This window comes from Lepidochelys olivacea, assembly GCF_965140295.1.
Source record: "Lepidochelys olivacea isolate rLepOli2 genome assembly, chromosome: 4".
Classification (NCBI taxonomy): domain Eukaryota; kingdom Metazoa; phylum Chordata; order Testudines; family Cheloniidae; genus Lepidochelys; species Lepidochelys olivacea.
The window spans coordinates 34,718,561-34,739,843 of NC_140414.1; the positions used below are offsets into that span (position 1 = coordinate 34,718,561).

The 21,283-nt window shown below is 41.2% G+C and overlaps 1 protein-coding gene across 1 annotated transcript in view; it reads left to right on the top strand.

Moving 5' to 3' along the window:
- The window catches only part of BANK1 (B cell scaffold protein with ankyrin repeats 1), a 304,009-nt gene that overhangs the window by 112,105 nt on the left and 170,621 nt on the right, over window positions 1–21,283 (top strand). Inside the window, exons 7-8 of the mRNA XM_084625875.1 lie at window positions 539–656; window positions 15,875–16,071. Of these exons, the coding sequence (XP_084482001.1) occupies window positions 539–656; window positions 15,875–16,071 (315 nt within the window). The remainder of the gene's footprint in view (window positions 1–538; window positions 657–15,874; window positions 16,072–21,283) is intronic.

Genomic DNA, 21,283 nt, shown 5'->3' on the forward strand with positions numbered 1-21,283 from the left:
GTGCATAGTAGACCTGAAAGTGGTGTTAGCAGCCAGCTTAGGGGGGATGCCTATTTGGTGTAGAGCCAGGATAATGACTCATACCATCCTCCTCACTTGGCTCAGCCTAGGCAACATGCTGCCTTGTGATCCCCAGCTGCAGTAATGGCCTCTTGGGTCTATTGGCTGCTGGTATAAATTAGAATAACCCTCACACTGCTCTAAATTAGGGCAGGGTACTGGTACAGTGCACTGCTGAGCCAAGAATAGGAGGAACACAAAGGTTTCTTAAAGGCCCTCCCCAATCCTTCTGAGTTTAGTCACAGCTAAGGCTTGGGGCCAAAATGTCCACTTTTCTTTATTTTGGTCAAATTATCTTGGTGGTCTTATGTCAGATTACTTCTCCTTTGTGGTCTTTCAAAAATAAACTAACCTTAATGAGACTGACCGTACGTTTATTTTGTTTAAATCCTTTGATTCACTGCCACTACAAGGACATGGTTAATAACACATAAGCACTATGTGCTCTGAATTTTTGTTTTATCTTTCTTCTAAACAGGCTTTCAAGTTTTCTTCTGTGGAGAAGCTTGACAATACTCTGACCTTCTTATTGAAAAGCAATGTGTCTGCTTATGAATTCAGCGCTTTCCCGAATGAAATGCACCATCAACAAGCTAGTGAGTACATTCTCATATGCATTTATTTGTACACTACTGTTGTAGCAATTGCCTATTTAAGACATGTTTTGGATGTACATATAGTGGCTATTAGTGAAATGCAGAAGCCTACATTAAGGACACCAATAACCAGGATATCTGGGATATCAACACAAACTACTATTTAAGGCCCAAAATCAAAGTCTTGGATGAATTCATTTAGCCATTTCATGTTCCTGACACATTTGAAAATATATTGCAATAAACAGGTGGTCTTTCCTCAGTTTATGCTTCTAAAGTATCACGTTGGGTGTTTGCAGGATGTCTGTCAACCCTCAGTTTCTCCAAGAGCCTTGCTGCAAAGTTAAAAGCCCAGAAAATACAAGTTTTCTCTTTTCATATAACTGTCAGTTGTGTGAGGTATAAGTTTGAGGCATCAAAGTTATCCACAAGAAAGGAATGCACATTGGAAAACATAATCCCAACGATGTATATAAAATTATGGGGTCTAAATTAGCTGTTACCACTCAAGAAAGAGATCGTGGAGTCATTGTAGATAGTTCTCTGAAAACATCCACTCAGTGTGCAGCGGCAGTCAAAAAAGCTAACAGAATGTTGGGAATCATTAAGAAAGGGATAGCTAATAAGACAGAAAATATCATATTGCCTCGATATAAATCCATGGTATGCCCACATCTTGAATACTGCATGCAGATGTGGTCACCCCATCTCAAAAAAGATATATTGGACTTTGAAAAGGTTCAGAAAAGGGGAACAAAAATTATTAGGGGTATGGAACAGCTGCCGTATGAGGAGAGATTAATAAGACTGGGACTTTTCAGCTCGGAAAAGAGACGACTAAGGGGGGATATGATAGAGGTCTATAAAATCATGACTGGTGTGGAGAAAGTAAATAATGAAGTGTTATTTACTCCTTCTCATAACACAAGAACTAAGGGCCACCAAATTAAATTAATAGGCAGCAGGTTTAAAACAAACAAAAGGAAGTATTTTTTCATACAACACACAGTCAACCTGTGGAACTCCTTGCCAGAGGATGTTGTGAAGGCCAAGACTATAACAGGGTTCAAAAAAGAACTAGATAAATTCATGGAGGACAGATTCATCAACAGCTATTAGTCAGGATGGGCAAGGATGGTGTCCCTAGCCTCTGTTTCCCAGAAGCTGGGAATGGGCGACAGGGAATGGATCACTTGATTATTACTTGTCCTATTCATTTCCTCTGGAGCACCTGGCATTGGCCACTGTTGGAAGACAGGATACTGGGCTAAATGGACCTTTGGTGTGACCCAGTATGGCTGTTCTTATGTTCCTAATGTTTATTTGAGTTAGTTCTTTTCTTCTCATTTGGGTACATGGACTAAGGCTTAAGGAGAAAATACCTTTGTTACCTCCAAATACAATATTTCAAGTATTGTTTACTGCCATTGATATTTATCATGTTCACTTGTATTTTCCACAGTCTTGGTTACTCTGTTTCTATCCATTCAGACTCCATATGGCTGAAATTCACCTTTCTGTAGCGGGCCAGCACAAGACCCATGCATCACTTAAGTTCCACTTAGGTCCTCAAAATAAGGCTTATGCAGGATTTCGGTGCTGCATACCAACCCACTGGTTTTGTGCTGGGCCTGAGGGGTTGTGTGTGAATTTTACTGTATGTGTCAAGCACCATACCTCTCCCTATTGCACCACTGAATAAGAGTTTTGCCTGAATAAAGATTGAAGGATTTGGCCCAATGCAGGGGGGACCTACAGGAAGCTGTAGAGAAGATCCCTTTCTTATCAATATACAGGAGTTCAGACAAAAGTTTATTCCTGAACCACAGTGGCTTTGCTTCTCCAGGGTCCCAGTCACTCTCATATTCATTGTTGTAGCCTGTTTGTCAAGTCAATGCAAAAACTCCCATTGATCTCAACGGAGTTTGGATCAAACCCTTAGTTCCTTAGGGCTTCGAATACAGACACCTTTTGGTTTAACTAGTTTTTCCTCAAGAGTTCCAGCTTTAGTATCTGCTTTGAGCATCCAGCATTTGAAAAATTAAATGCTCAAATACAAAGTGGGGAACAACTGACTAGGCAGTAGTACTGCAGAAAAGGGACTGAGAGTGATAGTGGATCACAGATTGGATATGAGCCAACAGTGTGGTGCAGTTGTGAAAAAGGTCAGTATCGTTCGGGGATGTAATAATAGGAGTGACGTATGTAAGACTCAGGGGGTACTTGTCCCACTCTACTCAGCACTGGTGAGGCCTCACCTGAAGTATTCTGTCCAGTTTTGGGCACCACCTTTTAAAAACGGCAAATTGCCGATAGTGCAGAGGAGGGCAACAAAAATGATAAAAGGCTTAGAAAACCTGGATGTATTCAGTCTTGAGAAAGCAAATTGAGCAGGGGTGGGTTGGGGATAAATGTGTTGAGGCCTGGGGCATGCAAAAGTCAAATTTCGTTAATTTAGGCTTTGTGTTCTGCCATTTCTATTTAATTTTATAGCAGCTTCTAGCTGCCAGAGCCTCCTCCTAGGCATAGGCGCCAACTACGTGGGTGCTCCGGGGCAGGTGCTCTGCACCCACCGGCAGCCAAGCTCCCCTCCCCGCCTCACACTCCACCTCACCTCATCTCTGCCTCCTCCCCTGAGCGCGCCACTTCCCCGCTTCTCCTCCCAGCGCTTGCCACTGCAAAACAGCTGTTTTGCAGCGTAACAAGCTCCGGGAGGGAGGAGCAGGAATGCGGCGCGCTCAGGGGAGGAGGCGGGGAAGAGGTGGGGCTGGGGCAGAGATTTGGGGAAGGGGTTGGAATGGGGGCTGGGCAGGGGCGGGGGCAGAGGAGGGTCGAGCACCCACCGGCACCAGCAGAAGTCGGCGCCTATGCTCCGAGGCACCCCCTCGTCTCAGGGAATCCCTGCAAGTGATCCCCTCAGCTCAGTTTCCCTCTTGGATCCCTTGTAACTTCATGGAGTCTTGTCCTCTAGTCCCAGAGCAGTTGATTAACAAATGTATAAATATTCCGTAACAAAAGTCCCCAAACAGTCCATGTCATCCCGGTGTATGTAGTCCTTAAGATGGGAAATCCTCTTGGGCATTACCGTAATACTTACCTAAGGCTGCGATGTTGGCATGGGTATTTTAGTGAAAGTCAAGGACAGGATGTGGGAAATAAACAATAAATCATGGAAACGTCCACAGGGCTGGCGTTAGGGGATAGAAAGCAAACATATACACACCAGTGAGTTACCATCCAAAACCTAAGAGTGACAGAGTTGTAATGATCGGTCTGTTCAAAGTGTCTTTCAGTGCAGACCCAAAAGGGAGCCCCTGGCGGTCTCTGGCTTCAGTTTAGAGTCTGGTCCTTCAGAGTTCAAACTGTCAAAAAAGATAGTTTCTTCTTGCCAGGGATTTTTGTTCTCTTCCTCCAGAGTTCCAGATGATGGGACTAGTTCACATGCATGTTTCCTCTTCATGGGTGGTGGTGGTGACGAACAATCAACCGTTTTTTATCCCCTGGTGTTCCACAATGGTTTGTCTGGTGTCCAGGAGCAATCTTTTGTTGGGCAGGAGCTAACACCTCTTGTGGTTTCACACTTAGTCATGCTTCTCTTCTGGCTGGGGAGGGGTGTGCTGGTGGTTTACCATTGCAGAGAAAACACTTTTACAATTGCAGAACAAACACTGAAAATATTACCTTATACCATGGGGTATGGAATATTATAAGCGAGATTTTGAAATGCTTGTATCAGAGTCTAAACACCAAATAGTTTTATAAGACTGATACCTATTTTGAGCAAAACTAAGATACAGGTGACCTAGTCTGGTCTCCAGTTATGAGTTTGTCAGTTCTTAGCTAATGCCTGCAGTCTGGGCAAGAGCTGGCATTTGGCCTGCCAGCGTCACAGCTTTACAGTAAGGAATTATAAAATGGTGGTGCATAATGACTGTGGTAGACAAGTAAACACACATACAGCAGCAACTCACATGTAGCCTTGCACATATCCATTAGAAGTTATATGTAATCACAAGAAAGCACTGGGGACCAGATTTTCAAAGGTATTTAGGCCCCTAAAGATGTAGATAGGCATCTTGTGGGATTTTTTTAAAGAATCATCCTGTTACGTGTCTATCTGCATCTTTAGGTGTCTAAATACCTTTAGGGCAGTGGGCAGCGATCGACCCCTGAGCGCTCTCCCGTCGACTCCTGTACTCCACCGCCGCGAGAGACGCAGGCAGAGTTGACGGGGGAGTGGCAGCAGTCGACTCACCGCAGTGAAGGCACCGCAGTGAGTAGATCTAAGTACATTGACTTCAGCTACGTTATTCACGTAGCTGAAGTTGTGTAACTTAGATCGATCTTCCCCGCCCCGCCCGCCCCCAGTGTAGACCAGGCCTTAAAAAGCTGGACCTGGGTTACTCCTTATCCTTATACACTCTGTTTCCTACACACGATCACTAGCTACCTAGTTAATACTCGGTTAAGCTGGACGTCTGCAATAGCTTTACATTCTGACCACTGCACTGTTGCTTTCAACTTCCTTCATTAGGGGAGTGATAATGGAAAGAATAAAGAAAGAGGCTTTCACCTCTAGGTTACCAGGTCAGGATTTAAATTTTTAGTGGCCAAAAATTGTTCCCATCCCATAGATGTCCTAGCCTAAAGTGGACACACAAAAGTACCGTATATACTCGTTCATTAACCCATTCATTTATAAGCTGACCTGCAAGATGGATAGGTAAAAATGGCAAAAACTGTTGTGACCCTTTCATAAGCTGACCCTATATTTCAGGGGTTGGCAAACTTTGGCTCCCGGCCTGTCAGGGTAAGTTGCTAACTGGGTCAGAACATTTTGTTTAGCTGGAGCATCTACAGGCATGGAGCCCATCAGCTCCCAATGGCCGCGGTTTTGCCGTTCCCAGCCAATGGGAGCTGCAGGAAGTGGCGCAGGCCGAGGGACATGCTGGCTGCCACTTTCTGAAGCTCTCATTGGCTGGGAACGGCAAACTGCAGCCACTGGGAGATGAGGGGCACTGTGCCTGCGAATGCTCCAGGTAAACAAAATGACAATGTATTAGATATTCAATTCAATAATTCAATAAAGCTTAAAATCATCAAGTTTTGGTGTAGATCCATTTGATAAGCTGACCCCCGCTTTTTAATGCTTCACTTTTTACCAAAAAAATTTGGCTTATGAACGAGTATATACGGGTAGTTCTTTCTGGTTCTACAGCAAGTAAAGGTTTTAGAGATATTCTCTGTGCTTAGCTTCAGTATGACAAAATTTCAAGTTTAAAGATAGTTATTTTCCTTCTAAAGCTTTTGTGTGTTCAAATAATTACAGTACTTTGCTAGCATATACAACATAAAACCTCTTTTGTCCCTCATTTTAATGAGTTAAATACAGTACAGTAGAACAGTTCTTTATAGTAGAACATCTCTGATTTGAGCTAATAGAGAACCCATTGCAAATTACTGAATGTTGTGGATCAGCAATTAAGTGAACAATTACAATTTTAAAAAAAGTAAGCTAAGAAGCAAAGTACATTTTGTGATGCATTATCCTTATTCACTTATTTTGACAGGTGAAGATTTAGTTTTTTTGATGATACTTCACAGTATAACATATTTTATAGCTATAAAAAATTCTTAGCACAAGAGACCTCACTATGGCACTCTGTTAAATCTCAGAGAAGGGAAAGTGCAGATTGTGTACATATTAGTGAAGTGCAGATAAGCAAGTGTCTACTGTACAGCATGTGATATATATATATTTTTTTATAAAAATCTAGCTAAAATAGCATATGTAGTGCAAGATGAAATCTCTCGAACATTTTAGCCAGCCAGTTCTACCTCATCTGTGTTAGGACAGCACACCATTAATGACATAAGTGATTGCTGATAGTCCTGTTTTCTTGCTTCAAGAGCATTTGAGCATTCCAAAAATTCTCATTGTAGCGTAATTTCTAGTGGCCTAAACAGAATCTTTGACTTCAAGAGAAGATTATTTTATTTAAGGGGGAAAAAAACCCATATTTACTATTCAGCTGTGGATTATCACCCTGTCATTTAAATGAAAGGTGTGTGTAACAGGAGGTACTGGATACTGACTGTAGCCATGTGACATGGTACAGTAACTCCTCGCTTAACCTTGTAGTTATGTTCCTGAAAAATGCTACTTTAAGTGAAACGATGTTAAGCGAATCCAATTTCCCCATAAGAAATAGTGTAAATAGGGGGGGTTAGGTTCCAGGGAAATTTTTTTGCCAGATAAGAGACATATACAGTATAAGTTTTAAATAATTTTAAACAAGAAATTTTACTCACCAATTATGATTGTGAAGCTTGGTTGAGGAAGGCGCGTAGCGGGGTCAGGGCGTGGGGGCTTGCCCCGTTCCACCTGCCTGGCATTCCTGCTCCCCGTCTCGAATGGGCAAACAACAGTATAACGGAATACCGCATGTCTTTAAACTAGTATGTTCTGTAACAGATCAGCAACCTAATAATGAAACAATGTTAACTGGGATGACTTTAAGTAAGGAGTTACTGTCTAAGCTTTTGTAACCCTGAACCAGCTCAGAAAGTCAAGACAGACCTTTTACCAGCACTCCTATGTGTCACACCTTTACTAAAGGTGGAGCTAAAATTCATGCCCCCAAGAAAGTAGTTGGAGTCCCTTCTAAACAGAATTTATCTTCTCACTGACTTTTGAACCAGATGCCATGAAAAGCTAGGGAAGGTGGAAATATGGAAGAAGCCTACTAGTGCCTCCATAGTTCAGATCGCATGGAGATTTGTATTTAAAGTGAGGATAAAATCCTGTAATTCACACTTTCACGATTTAATTAAATTGCTTTAACACAATAATTCTTCAAATTTTTTACAATATATTTGCATGAGAGATTCAGTAACCATGGCAGAAATGAGCCTTTTCTGAAATTACCCCAGAGAGTCCAAGGTTTTTTGGGGGCCCTTTATAGCTAAAACACCCATCATCATTATAAACTGCAAACGTCATATACATGTATATTTTCATAAAATCTCACATATTAGTAGCACAGTTTTCAAAAGTTACATCTTTTGATGTAAACTCCTCTTATTCATTGTAATCCAATGTAGAGCCACAAACAGAGAAGCTGATGGAGCTGCCAGATGTGTCAGCTCCATCTGTTCTCTCATTTAGGCCAGGTTGCCTTCTTGACTCCCCAGCTACATTCTGTGAATTCAGGATATCATAGGATGGAGAGAAAGTGGGGCTGTGCCCAGGAGTGAGGAAGGATGATGTGACAAGAGTGGGTTCTGCAGGGGAGACATGGTGAAGGGAAAATGCAGAGGAGAGAAGAGAAATATTCCAACAAGTTGCTTATAATTTGTTGGGGGAAAGCTGCATTCTTATGAATCATAAGAAGTTTGTCAGATTGCAGCTCCTCCATGATCCAGCATGTCAAGTTAGCCCCATTCCCACTTCAGCCTCCCACTATGTGCAATATATGCTAAGATATGAAATGTAAATTCCTCAACCAGAGTTTCTGAAAGCTGAAGAATTAAGTTGTATGAATGCTTTGCACCATGCAGAACTCTGTGTGTTCAAATAATTGCTGCATGTGTGTTCAGTTTCTCTCTGCTGACACAAAAGATGTAGATTTACAAGGTTAACAGTAGTAATTATCTGTAATCATAATGTTGGGTTTTGGAAAAGGAATACATACTGCCCATTTAGTAAGTGATAACAGCAGGAAAACAGGCACTCTTATGTACATTCTATTTAATGAGTAAAATACATGTGTTCGTTTTGAATTGTTAAGCCAAAAATAGGTATAAAGGACATGTTTTGAATTGTAAACAGGGGCATATGGCTCACAAGGCTTCCTGGAACTTGATTTTTTTTGAAATCTGAAAAGCATGGAGCCATGTACAAAAATGTGCATTAAATGTGTGTGCAGTTATCAAAGTTGCCACCACATCTCCTATTTGTGCACACAAATGGCACAGAATACCTGACAAGTGGCACATGCAAATACCTCATCATTGTGTATGCTACTGTTATCAACACGTATAAATAAAACATACAGTTATTGCCCTTGCTCCTGGCCTCAAATTTTCAAAATCAGGCTCACACTATCTAAGGGTACGTCTCCACTGCAATCCAAAGTGTGACTGCAGCTTGGATAGATGTATTTGTGGTAGCTTTATCTATGCTAGTTTGGCTAAAAGTAACTGTGCAGATGCGGCACCACAGGCTTAAGCATAGGCTGCACAAGAAGGCTGGGAACCCTGTGTACCTTCTCGCATTGCTAGCCCACGCTGAAATCTGTGCCCCACATTGTTAGCTATATTAGTATGGGTATGTCTATCCGGGCTTTAATCTCACCTCAAAGGAGATATAGTTTTAGTTGATCACCATACAGTGCCATCACTGGCTGTAAGAGAGATGAGCTCAGTGACAGACCAGTGTAGGATTTTTTCACTCTGATGAGCTTGTTCATGTTTTGATGGGAAACTGTATTTTACTTATTTTCATTGTTTATTATTTTTTATAGTCAGATATATCCATTATGTTACATTACACTACATGCATGTGCACACAAAGTACATAGGGACATGTGGGTTTTTGTTCATTCTGAAATATGGAAAGGGAAGCTTTTAAAATATTCATAACAATCTTGCTGAAATGCAGAACCACAACCACAAGTTGTAGTTCTTATTCCTTCTGCTTCCATTTTCTCATCTTGTAGTTACACATTTTCAAACACCGCTGATGCCATTTGCATTAATTTCTCTTATCTAGAACATAAACAAACAGAGCCTTGCCAAAGCATTTTGTTTTAAAATCCTGATCTGTACTGCTATCTGGTGCTGGACTTTAAATTTGGGTGGAGTTCAAATTAAGATGCTTTTAAACTTTCATTTTAGTTCTGATAACTCTAATCTTGTGTAATGTTAAGAAATGGTTTGTTCATCAAGTGTGATAATTTAAACCTGCATGGACTTCCTGACAGGTTTTGACGTTACAGATTTTTATTTTTAAGTCTGCATTTCGTCAAGATTTGTGTATTATTGGGAATTAACACTGGTTAGATTATTTTTTCCTAAGTACCTTCCAAGTTAATGACAACAGACTAATAAAATGTGTAACAAATTGTTCCAATGCCTCTCTTTTTAATACACTGAATAATATTTTGGTGCATTAAAACAGAATCCCAGTTTGGGAAGGATATGATGGACAGATGAATCTGAGAAACTGCTACAGACATTGGATTTTTTTAATTTTGCTTTGCTGGAACTGGAATGCATGAATGGAAGGGGAAGAAATGCTATTTTTACTTATGTTGGGCTACTGCATTCTGTTGACAGGCTATAGAGTCAGAGAAACTGCAATAGAATGGTATTCTTGACCCATTAGATATTGTGGATGAAATCCTGGCCTCTTCTGGGTCAAGATTTCACCTCAGGGGCTAGATTCACAAGGGGGACTGAGACATCTAGCTGCCCCTTTAGATGTCTAAGTCCAACTTTTAGGTGCCACTGGCATTCACAAACCCCCACTCAGCTGCTGCCTGATCCTGTAGGTGGCTAAAGTCCCATGGTGCTCAAGTTCTGCCAGTAAAGTCCCAATGGCACCTAAATTTCTTCTAGTAAGCATGTGCAAATCTGTGTCCTAAATGTGTTTAGTTGCTTAGCACCTAAGCCCCAGTGAGATCCTCAAACTTACACGTTCCCCTGCTTATCTCACCTTTGGGACTCAATCCAGTAGGTGTGCTTTCAGCGTGCCTAGTCTGTGGGGAGTTGGTGGTGCTGCCCCTGAAATGTGGGAGAACTAGGTTAATATCTCCACTCTGCCTGGTTTTGAGCAGGGACTGGAACCCAGGTTTCCCACCTCCCACGTGAGTGCTTTAACCACTGAGCTATAAGGTATGTGGGGGGCCGGGGAGGTTCTCCATCTCTCCTGTTGAAGCTGTTCCACGTTGTGTAAATAATTCAATATTTATTGAGTCAGAGAGAGAATGACCCTATGCCCCAGTGGTTAGGACACTCACCTGGGAGACCTGGGCTCAAATCTCTGCTCTAAATCAGGCAGAGGGCATCATTACCACCTCCTCCTCCTTGTTTGTTTTTTTTTTTTTTGCAAGGAAGGGCTGATCTGCCTTAGGTACCTACCTCCAGGAGGGGGTTCATGGCTGTGAAACCCAAGCAGACGGAGGCACCTCCTTTTGACTCAGAGTTAGGCTCTAACTCCCTTTTGAGGAGCTGGGCTTAAGTCAACCCTCTCCTTGTCATTTCTTACTGGGTGGCTCAGGTGGCTGCCTGCTCAGCAAGCTGAGTTCTGTGAATCCCTTTTTTGGGCACCCAATTCTCTGCAGGCATTGGCTAGGGAGCCTGAGCATCTAACTTGGGCTTGTGTATTCCACTATGCAGCAAGGCACCTGAAAGTTAGGTGTTGCAACTCGGAATAATGTAAGGCAAGTCCCCCTTGTGAAGCTAGTCCCTTGCATTCCTTCAGCACCCAGAACATCCCTTGAATTCAGTGCCATTGTCCAGCAAATGTAAGAATGAGCCCCCCCGAACAGCAGTGAAGGCACGACAGCCTGGGCCTCAGTGCAGGCTAGCAATGAGATATACCTAGTATTAGGAACAGACTGGTACATCCATGCGGAAGTCCATACTGCACCAGCTTCACTGCTATTTTTAGTATGCTAGCTAAAATAAAGCTAATGCAGGTATGCAATCACATCTTCAATTGCAGTGTAACTATAACCTATATGTCATCAATATAAAAAAATCTTAAATGAATTTGCAGCATCAGTGACATGACTGATGTACAGAATACACTATATTGAACCTTCCAAAGGCAGACTAGCCTGATTTACTATAAATACCTTACAATCTCTCTCTTTATTCTGCATTGTCTATCAGTGTTTTTAAATAACAACACTCTAATAATCAAAGGGAATTAAGACCTTTACCACTGATAATCAGACACTTCACAGCACCTTAAAGTCATTATTTCATCATTAATGTAAAACAATCAATAATTATTCAATTCCAAGCTGAATGAGATAGATGGGTTATTCATCCTCATTTTGGACTGTAAAAAATTATTATGGTTTCTTTGTTAATGTTATGTTAATTGTTACAGATTTCATACATTAATATTAAACAAGAAATCCTTGGAGAATGCCACCTTGTGATATCACTAGCAAGTGGAATATATGTAATAATGATATGTATTATCAACTTTAATTGTTTACAGTTTTTAACTTTTAAGGCCAGATACAGTCTCCTTGATACAAGCTGGCTGCTTAAATTGACTGGGGTAGCACAATGTTTCTGGTCAATCTGTCCTTTAATTTAACATACAGCATAAGAATTTAATACCAGTAAAAGTTGGATCCAATCCAATGACCATTGGGAACTAAGTGACACTTTTTGTATAGTTTCCTTCACACACTGTCTCATTCCAACTAACAGAATTGCATCAGGGAAGGTAGTTGGATAGAAATAGTAACCATTGGTTGTGTGACAAATGTGCCTCTTTTGTCACATCAGGGCTCAGTGTTTCTCCCCCTGGCATTAAGGGGGACCTGGGATAAATCAGTCCTATTCTGCAGATTTAATATTTCATATTGGCCTATTTACAGGATAGGGCTTAAGGTTGATTCAAGGGCTTCTTTAGACAAAAAAAATTAAAATTTTTAACTCCTCCTGGAGCACTGCCTCTTCTTCTGCTGGCTCCACCCTCTTTAAACTACTCTGGGCCCAGCTATGATGGGAATCAAAGCCTCCTCCCCAAACAGAAATAAAAATAAGATTTCCCCTTATAGGGTAAAACAGCTCTTGACCTAGCAGAAACATTTTTCCCTCACTGCACACAACCTTTCTGCAGCTTACTTCTCATTCCACCTCTCCTTTCTCCCTCACTGGAAGAAGTTTTTAAAGATCACAGGCTGCCCTTAATTAGACTCAGGTGTCCCTAATTAAGCTGAGATAACCTCTTTCAGTTCATAGAAAAAAGGGCTTTAACCAATCTAAAACTGATATACTTGCCTTCAATCACACTTCCAGATCCGCTGGCTCCTTTGATGCTTTTGAGGAGCTGTGGGTGCTGTCCGGGGTTCTCTGCTCAGTGTCCCCATCAGCTTTCCTGGTTTTGGCCCTTTGACCCCCACACCTGTTCCTGTTTTTTTTTTTCCGTTGTCCCCTGTCTTTAGTTGAGTTCGGGGATCCATAGCTCCTCCCTAGGCTGGGGGAGGGGCCTTTAGCTGTGGGCTTACACCCACCCACTTCCCAGTACCCACACCTCCAGAGTGGACAGAACTGCTCCGAGGCCTCTCTCTTCTGGGGAGGGCACTGTTGCTCAACCAACTGATCCTGCCCATGCTCTGGCACCAGCTCAACACCCTGTGCCTGACATCGGGTTTCCTGGCCAATCTCCAGAAGCTGATACTGGAGTTCTTTTGGCCAGGACTGCATGGGGTGTCTGCAGAGATTTGTTGTCCCTCATAATCAGCTGAGTTCCCGGGTTCAGTGGATCCTTCCCAAAGGCTGGGGGAGGGTCTTTTAGCCATGGGCGGACTTATGCCGCCCACTTCCCTGGAATTTCAATAGGACCACACCTCCAGAACTGTCAGGTCTCACTTTTTGTCACAGTTGAGTTATCTGTAATGTCACAATGGCTCCATTCAAAAGTGACATGAGCTAATAACCTGACCCCAACAGTCCATAATCATAACTACATGAAAAATTTGAAGATGCTGTTTTATTGTTCAGGTTAAAAATAAAAATCCAACAACTATATAAGTTAAAATTCTTTAAAATACCAATTTTAAAAATTTTAACTAATAAACTTATTTATTTATTTGTAAATTCTCAGAAATTATTTCAACACTCATCCTTTCTGATTGTGAGGATGTTCTATATTCTTTGTTCATGACAAAGAGATTGAAGTACTGCTTTAAGTGGAAAATTCAACCTTAACTTAGGAGTCTCAACTAGTGCCTCCATAAAATACTAAACAGTCACAGTTTGCATACATTATAGCATTTTGTTATGCGTATGTAGAGAGTACGATGACAAATTTGACAAAAAATATTGAAGTTCAGGTGCTGAGATTCCCTCACTTCCCTTTGTGGCACCCTTTATGATGCATTTTGTCACTTCCTCCCATCTCAAACAATGTGTGTGAGTGGAATTTATAAGATGATAGAATTAGGACTTATTTTGCATTCCTGGCCAATTATATCTGGTTAATTTGAAGGCATGGATTTTTTCCTTAGAACATGTCATTAACATGTTGTAAAAGTTTTTTGCATAAAATATTTGACCTCTTGATGTATGCTTGCAAAACATAGGCTGGAAATTAAATTTTTTTGTTATCATATCCTCTCTAAAATTATCCTTTAACCTTTTTCAACTTTTATGTTCCTGCTAGACACCTACAAAGGCAGAAAGTTTAATACAGGCAACTCAGGGAAGAAATCTTTTTTTTTGGTGCTTTTGAAATATCAGCTATTTTTTAGACATTTTACTTGTAAAAGAATCCCACGTAATGTGCAGAATTAGACCTAGCTTTGATGGTTTTGGTCTAGTTTTCAAATTCCTTGCATATATTATACTGTTAGTGTGTGTGTGTTTTCCCCAGGGATCTTTTTCTGCTGTGTGTGGAAATATAGAGAAATAGCTAACTACATTATGGATTATGTTCACTTTTTTCTATGGGAAAAATATTTATAGTTATTCTAATATAGAATCTAGACTATGGAATTTAAATAAGAGGCTGAGAATGGCAGAGTAAACATATCATACAACAGCTATTTCTCACAAAGAAGCTTTAGATATTTTTGTTGTTGGAGCTATTATTTTAAAATTACAATTATTGTAATGCTTAATAGACTTTTACTAAGTAGACTCAAAGAAATATAAAACTCAAAGAAAACACAGCTAGGAGTATGGAGATACACAGGAAAATAAATATTTTCTTAACAGAGAGCCAAATTTTTGAAGCTGTGTGCCTCTAAATATATGCAAGGCTCCTGAATCTATTTCATTATTTATATTTAAGTGATTTGTTTTTTCAAAGGTGCTGAGCACTTAAAACCCCATTGCCTTCAGATAGATTTGCAGGTGCTCCATACATGTGAAAGTCAGGCCTTTTATATTTAGGTGCTCAATCTTAGGTGTTAGCACTGAAGTTTTTTGCCAGAGGTCTCTTTCAGTTTCTCTCTCTCTCTCTCTCTCTCTCTCTCACACACACACACACTTACTTATGGTGGCTAAAAACTTCAACATTATAGTCGACAGTACAAAGAGTGGTAACAGCTAGTTCTCCACTCAGTATGGCATAGTACAAATATTTCTGGGTTTCTCTGTTCTTGCTTCCTTGTCCAAAAGGCAATTGAGTATTTTAGTAATGACCATAAGAGTCACTTTTGGGATCAGTAATTATTTTTTTCTATTGCAAGAACTTCCTGTGTCTTTGCAATCCATCTTTCTAACGATGGTGAGCTGAGATTTTGCCATTCCACCACTACCATTGTACCGTTGCTAATAATAAGTTCTGAAATAGTTGGTTAATTTCAGTGTACCTACGTCACTTATTCCCCAAAAGAGAAATGCAGAAGACAATACAAATTAATGTCCCACTATTTCAGAACAATGACTAAAAATCTGTTCCCCAAATGTAAAGTCATTTTTAAAACAAAAAATGGGCCTGATTTTCAGTAAATTGATAGGCATACATTTGCTGATACAATCTAGCTATGTGAACCTGCAAAATGGGTATTATATTACAAATATAGGAATATACCCCTCTAGAAATGTCATGTTCAGGTCAGCTATAGAGATTAAAAACGACTCTAGAGAATTTTAGTAATAAATACTTATGGGAAGGTATGCCTATACTGTACAATTTTCTTTCCCTGGGGCAGTGTCCAGCTCTCATTATTTATCAGGAGAAATAATTCAAGTGTTTTTTGAAATTCCATCTGTCAGAGAAAATGGGACTTCTCGGTTGTGTTAAAGGAAAGTTAAGAGGCACCATTACTGAAATGTATGACAACTACTTGAATTATAAAACTTTTAGTTGTAAGAATTTGCTCTCTGAGGACCAATTCTGTAAGGACAGCTTTCAAAACACTACAAATTATTGAACCCTGGAAGTTTGGTAAAGGAGGGTGATATGTTTTGTATATAAACCAGGGACTTTTATGAAACCCTTTTCTTATTTTCATATACAGATTCCTATTGGGAAGAGCTTCCTACACTTCTCCATTGTGCAGCTAAATTTGGATTAAAGAACCTTGCTACTCTTTTACTCCAGTGCCCTGAGGCAAGTCAGGCTTGCAGAATAACCAACAAACATGGAGAGAACCCAGCACATATTGCTGGAAAGCACGGGCACAACGAACTCCAAAAAATCATTCAAGAATTATCAGTAAGTTTGTATACTTTTCCACAATGTTCATTGAATATGTAAAACCAGATGCTTAGCAGTCCTGTTACAGGATAGAATCTTCTTTGAAAGAGGTACTGATATTTGTCAAACCCTAATACGGTTGTCCTTCTCTTTAAAAACATTATGTGCTGGATTCTGGCTGCCCCAGCATGGTGCATGACAGGTGGGGCAGGATACGAGAACCCTTCCCACTTTTGCACTGATATAATGGGCAGCCAGAATGTCAGTGATTTCAAACCTAAGTGTCGTGGTATTGGAGTTGGAGTTAAGATAGCACAGTGAGAAGTTGTCCATATGGTATGTCTAGGTCTGTGCTGCCTGCACTGCAACAAGCAATCAGAGCTGTGGGAACCTCAAGCTGCTTCTCTAAAGAGAAAGTAAGGAGATGTAAAAACTGCTTCCGAATTCTCCCCGCAGTGTTTTGAGAAGCATTCTGCCTGCCTTAACATTCCACAAGGAAAAATTCCTTTGGACACCTCTCTACTCTCACCTTGAGTATAGACCTGACTATAAAAGCCATTCCAGAGCCATAAACAAACAAATAGGGCCTGATTCTATCTCCCATATCTATACTAAGCGGTTCTTTATTCTACTTGCTGTGCAATGGAACTTCTTGTCAATAAGGCACTACTTCACATGAGCAAAAATGAGAGAGTGTAGCTGTGATGAGGTATACAAATTCCACACTGGCCGAGAGGCTGTGGGCTCAATCAGCCCTGTTCCCTACACCTCCAATAGGTGCTGCCATTTATACTACCATGGCTTTCCTGCTATTGTTATTGGTGAGAGCAAAACTAGCTCAGGTTTGTCCACATGTGCTGTACTCATACCTCTGACTGCAGAGTAGGCATACTCTAAAAGATGTAAAGCAGACTAAGAGTAGGCATAGGGATATAATACATAACCAGGTAAATATTGTGAAGAATTGGCTCGGCCTTGTGAGTTGCATGGCTTTTTGTCGTTGTTGATGCTTGTTCTGTTGGGGAGTAGATGTTGAGTGGCAAATGGCAAAATTGGGAATGCTGGTGAGAAAGGAGATAAGAAAAGGAAGGAGGGACACTCAGGGCTTATCATCTGTCTAGCCATGATGATGAGGCAGGGTTTTATAGGCGTCAGAGTAGAGGCAAGTCTTAAAGAGGGATTTGAAGGAGGATCAGGTAGTGGCTCTGTGGATAATAACTGAGAGTTTTTTGCATGCATAAGGAGCAGCATGGGAGAAAACATGAAGGTATTTAAGGGAGAAGCTGACTTGTGGGTAATAAAGACTGGGAACACTGATGAAGTGAAAACATGATTGAGGTCATAAGTTACTAGTCTCATTTTCAAAAGTGACTAGGCACTTATCAATCTAAGTCCTATTCAATTTCAATCTGGCCCTAGGTGCTGAAGTCCCTTCTGAAAATGAGATTTAAGCTTCTTAGTCAGTTACAGATAGCAACAGTGAGTGGAGTAATGGAGTACCTTTAAAAATCTGGGCCCATCTCCTTAATTGGTGTATAGTGGCAAAGTTCTCTTGACATCAGTGGAGATGCATCCATTTACACCAGCTGTGGATCTGGCCTATAATTTCAAATACTGCAGCTGTGACTAGCAATTTCAACCGTTCTCTCTCAGGGCCTCTCTTGAGATTAGGTGAAAAGTAGAATTTGAGAATTCACAATATTCTGTCCGACCCTGACACTGGGAGTTTCTAATTTTGTACTAGTCTATTCTGGATCACATTTTTGTTCTCATTTACCTCCTGTCATGCTGTCTAGGGTGGCTCATGACTGTGAGTGCCTACATCAGGGCAGACTGTCAAAAACAGAGCAGACAGCCCAAACTGGTAGTGGGTTTTATAATTAGATTTCACCAAGCCAATAATGAATGTGAACTCCTGGATCACTAGAACAGTCCTACCATTGAGTCATAAGCAGTCCTCTTAGCCTCTCCAGTCTATCTTGCGAGCCGGGCAAACTGGACTTAGTGGTAAAGGTCTGTTACACCAAAAAATCACACAATATTCAGATTGCTTCTAGTCCCAAGAGATGAGACACTTACTCCAGATCAACAAGTACCCTAGATCTTACACCAAAGACAATGCCTGTAGCCAATCCTGTAATAAACTATCTAAAGGTTTATTAACTGTGAAAAAGAAATAAGAGAGTTATTTACAGGTTAAAGCAAGCAAACATATACACACAAATGAGTTACCGTCTAGATCCTAAGAGTGACAGAGTTGTCGTGAGCTATCAGTTCAAAGTGTCTTTCAGGGCAAACCCAGGAGGTAACCCCTGGCGATCTCTGGCTTTGGGGATGTCTACACTGCACACTGTACAACAGCGCAGCTGTGCCACTGTAGCTGCGCCATTGTAAAGTGTGCTGTGGGGCCACTCTTTATCTCCAGGGGAGAGCTCTCCCGGCAGCAAAATAAAGCCACCTCCAACAAGGGACGGTAGCTTTGTCGCCGGGGGTGCAGCTCCCGCCGACACAGCGCTGTCCACACCAGCGCTTTTCATTGTTAAAACTTTTGTATTCGGGTGTGTGTTTTTTTCACACCCCTGAGCAACCAAAGTTTTAACGACAAAAGTGCCAGTGTAGACAAAGCCTTCAGCTTGGTTTCTTTGGCCCTGTGCCCGTTCAAACAGCAGAAGGGATGTACAATCTTCACATCAACTGTTTTCGTTTCCCTCTTCCAGCGTTCACAGTGTACTTCCCCATGGGTAGATGGGGGCAATTAACAAAGCCTTTGTTTTATAATGGCCCAGTTAAATGTCGATAGTCCTCCTGGATGGCTGAGGAGGGGATGGGGGATTGGGGGTAGGGAAACATGAAGAGATGATTCCTTTGCCTGGGATCAGAAGTTCAGAGCAAACATTTTCTAAGTTATAAAGCAAAACTTACATATTTTCTTATAGCCTGGACTAAAGACATTACAAGTGAGATTAATACATGCATTTCATGCAGTTTACAAGCATTTCATGAAGTCTAAACACTACTACATTCTTATAAGACTATTACCTCTGTTAAGTAAAACTAACATACAGGTGAACTGGTCTTGTCGCCAGCTCTGAGTTTTTGGTTCTTAGCTAATGCCTGCAGTCTTGGCAAGAGCTGCACCTGGTCACACCTCCAATATACATTAAATGTGGGCAGAACTACATTACAGCAACCCTATGAATTAGTGAGACTTTCCAGTACCTGAGTACTCTCCATCATCTGAAGAAGTGGGTTTTTTACCCATGAAAACTTACGCCCAAATAAATCTGTTAGTCTTTAAGGTGCCTCCGGATTCCTCGTTGTTTTTGTGGATACAGACTAACACAGCTACCCCCCTGATACTCAGCATCTGAGTGAGAGCTAGCTTGCGATTTATTCACCATGTCCCAGCTTTTTCTCCAAGAGGACAATTATGTGACAATGAGAAAATATTGCAGCTTACTGTGTTCGTTATAACAAGTTACAGCAGTAAGAGTAATCCAACTTTAATTGGTTATTGCACATTTCATTATTGATACTACATGCTGTATAAATTATTCTAGAAAATCAGCAAGGAACCTGATTTTAAGTGTGTTATGAAAGATTTACATCATGGGATGCTCTTTTTTAAATTAAAGCAGCTAATGGCATATAGCCATATATCCCCCAGGACCACTGTCAAAGTACTATACTGTATTTACAGTCAATGTGGGACAGGAGAGTTAAGAGGACTTATCACCCCCACTCACTATGTCTTTCATCTGTAGAACACTGATTCAAATTCAACTCAGGTCAGTAGGTTGCCGGTCACATGCCATTTATTAATATACAGATACCCACTACCACAGTCTCAGTAAAGCAGCTCAGTGACTGAATGAGACTAATTAGCTGTTTGATGTCACACTGTCACCTGTACAAGTGGTCCCTACAAAATAAGTTTCAGAAATATCTGTGGAGTACTGGCAAGAAGCATATTCAATAAATACAAATTAGGCTATGTCTACACTAGCACTTTTGTCAGTATAACTTATTTTGCTCAGGGGTGTGAAAAAAAAGCCCTGAAAATACACACCCCTGAGCGACATAAATTACACCAACAGAATTGCCAGCGTGGACAGCTCTCTCCTGCGGTGCAGCTGCATCGGTACAGCTATGCCATTGTAAGGTCTCTACTTTAGACATGGCCTTGCAAGTGCTGTATGTGGAGACAATAAAATTGTCCTGCTGTATCTGTCAGTGTATACCTTGCTAGAGTACCTTTTATGAGGTGGGTAGTGGGAGGGGGACACAATAACCCATAATAAGGCATTTGCAAGTATTTCACTATTCAGTAATCAGCTTTTCTTTCCAAAAGAGATTTGTAGCTGTGATCCTTCTTGGTTGGTTTAGCAATTATGTGAATATCATTTTTCAGTTGATGCCACAAACCTGAAAATGCAATTTTAATTAAAACCAGCGTGCAACACAACACCAGCAAGCATGAGCTTTGGTAACATGTTGCTTTATGGAAATCAAACATACATGTTATCTGACAACAGCTGCAGTACTCACCTGAGCAAATTCCAAACCTAGTTTATTCCCTGATCCTCAGTATACACAGCAGCAGCTATATTGCTTCAGGTTATAGTTTGAATGGAAGAGAAAATAGATGCCATAATTAGTGACCTTAAACATGCTCCAGATAAAAAAGATCACTGCATTACAGTAAACATAGAGAAGGAAACAGGTGAACGTGACTCAGGCGGGAGAGGAGAGCATCTGTGTGCCTGCTACAGAGAACTTAACACCATGGTAACAGAGCCAAATGCATTTGAAAAGCATGATGCTCTCTTCAATATCCAATAGATCAGAGCCTCAGGTGCATCAGAGAATTGCTTGATGCACCTGGAAGTAAGAGCATAGATAGCTTATTAACACCTTTTCTCCCCACCCCCAATCCTGAGGGCAAGCAGGCTACCCACTGCAGCGGAACTGGCCTAGGGTGACCATGCGTCCTGTTTTGGCCAGGACAGTCTCAGCTGATCAGTAGGCAAGAGCAAATTGGACAAATGCTCACTTTTGCCCCCCAAAATGGGGCATACACCCTTAGAGGGGTGCAGAGGAACGTGCACAGTGTGGGGGGGCCAGCGGCAGCACCAGCCCTGCAGGGAGGCGGAGGGGGAAACAGGGCTCCAGCGAGCAGTGACGCCAGTCACAGTGGGGAGTCAAGGTTTGGGCATGCGGCAACAGCTGC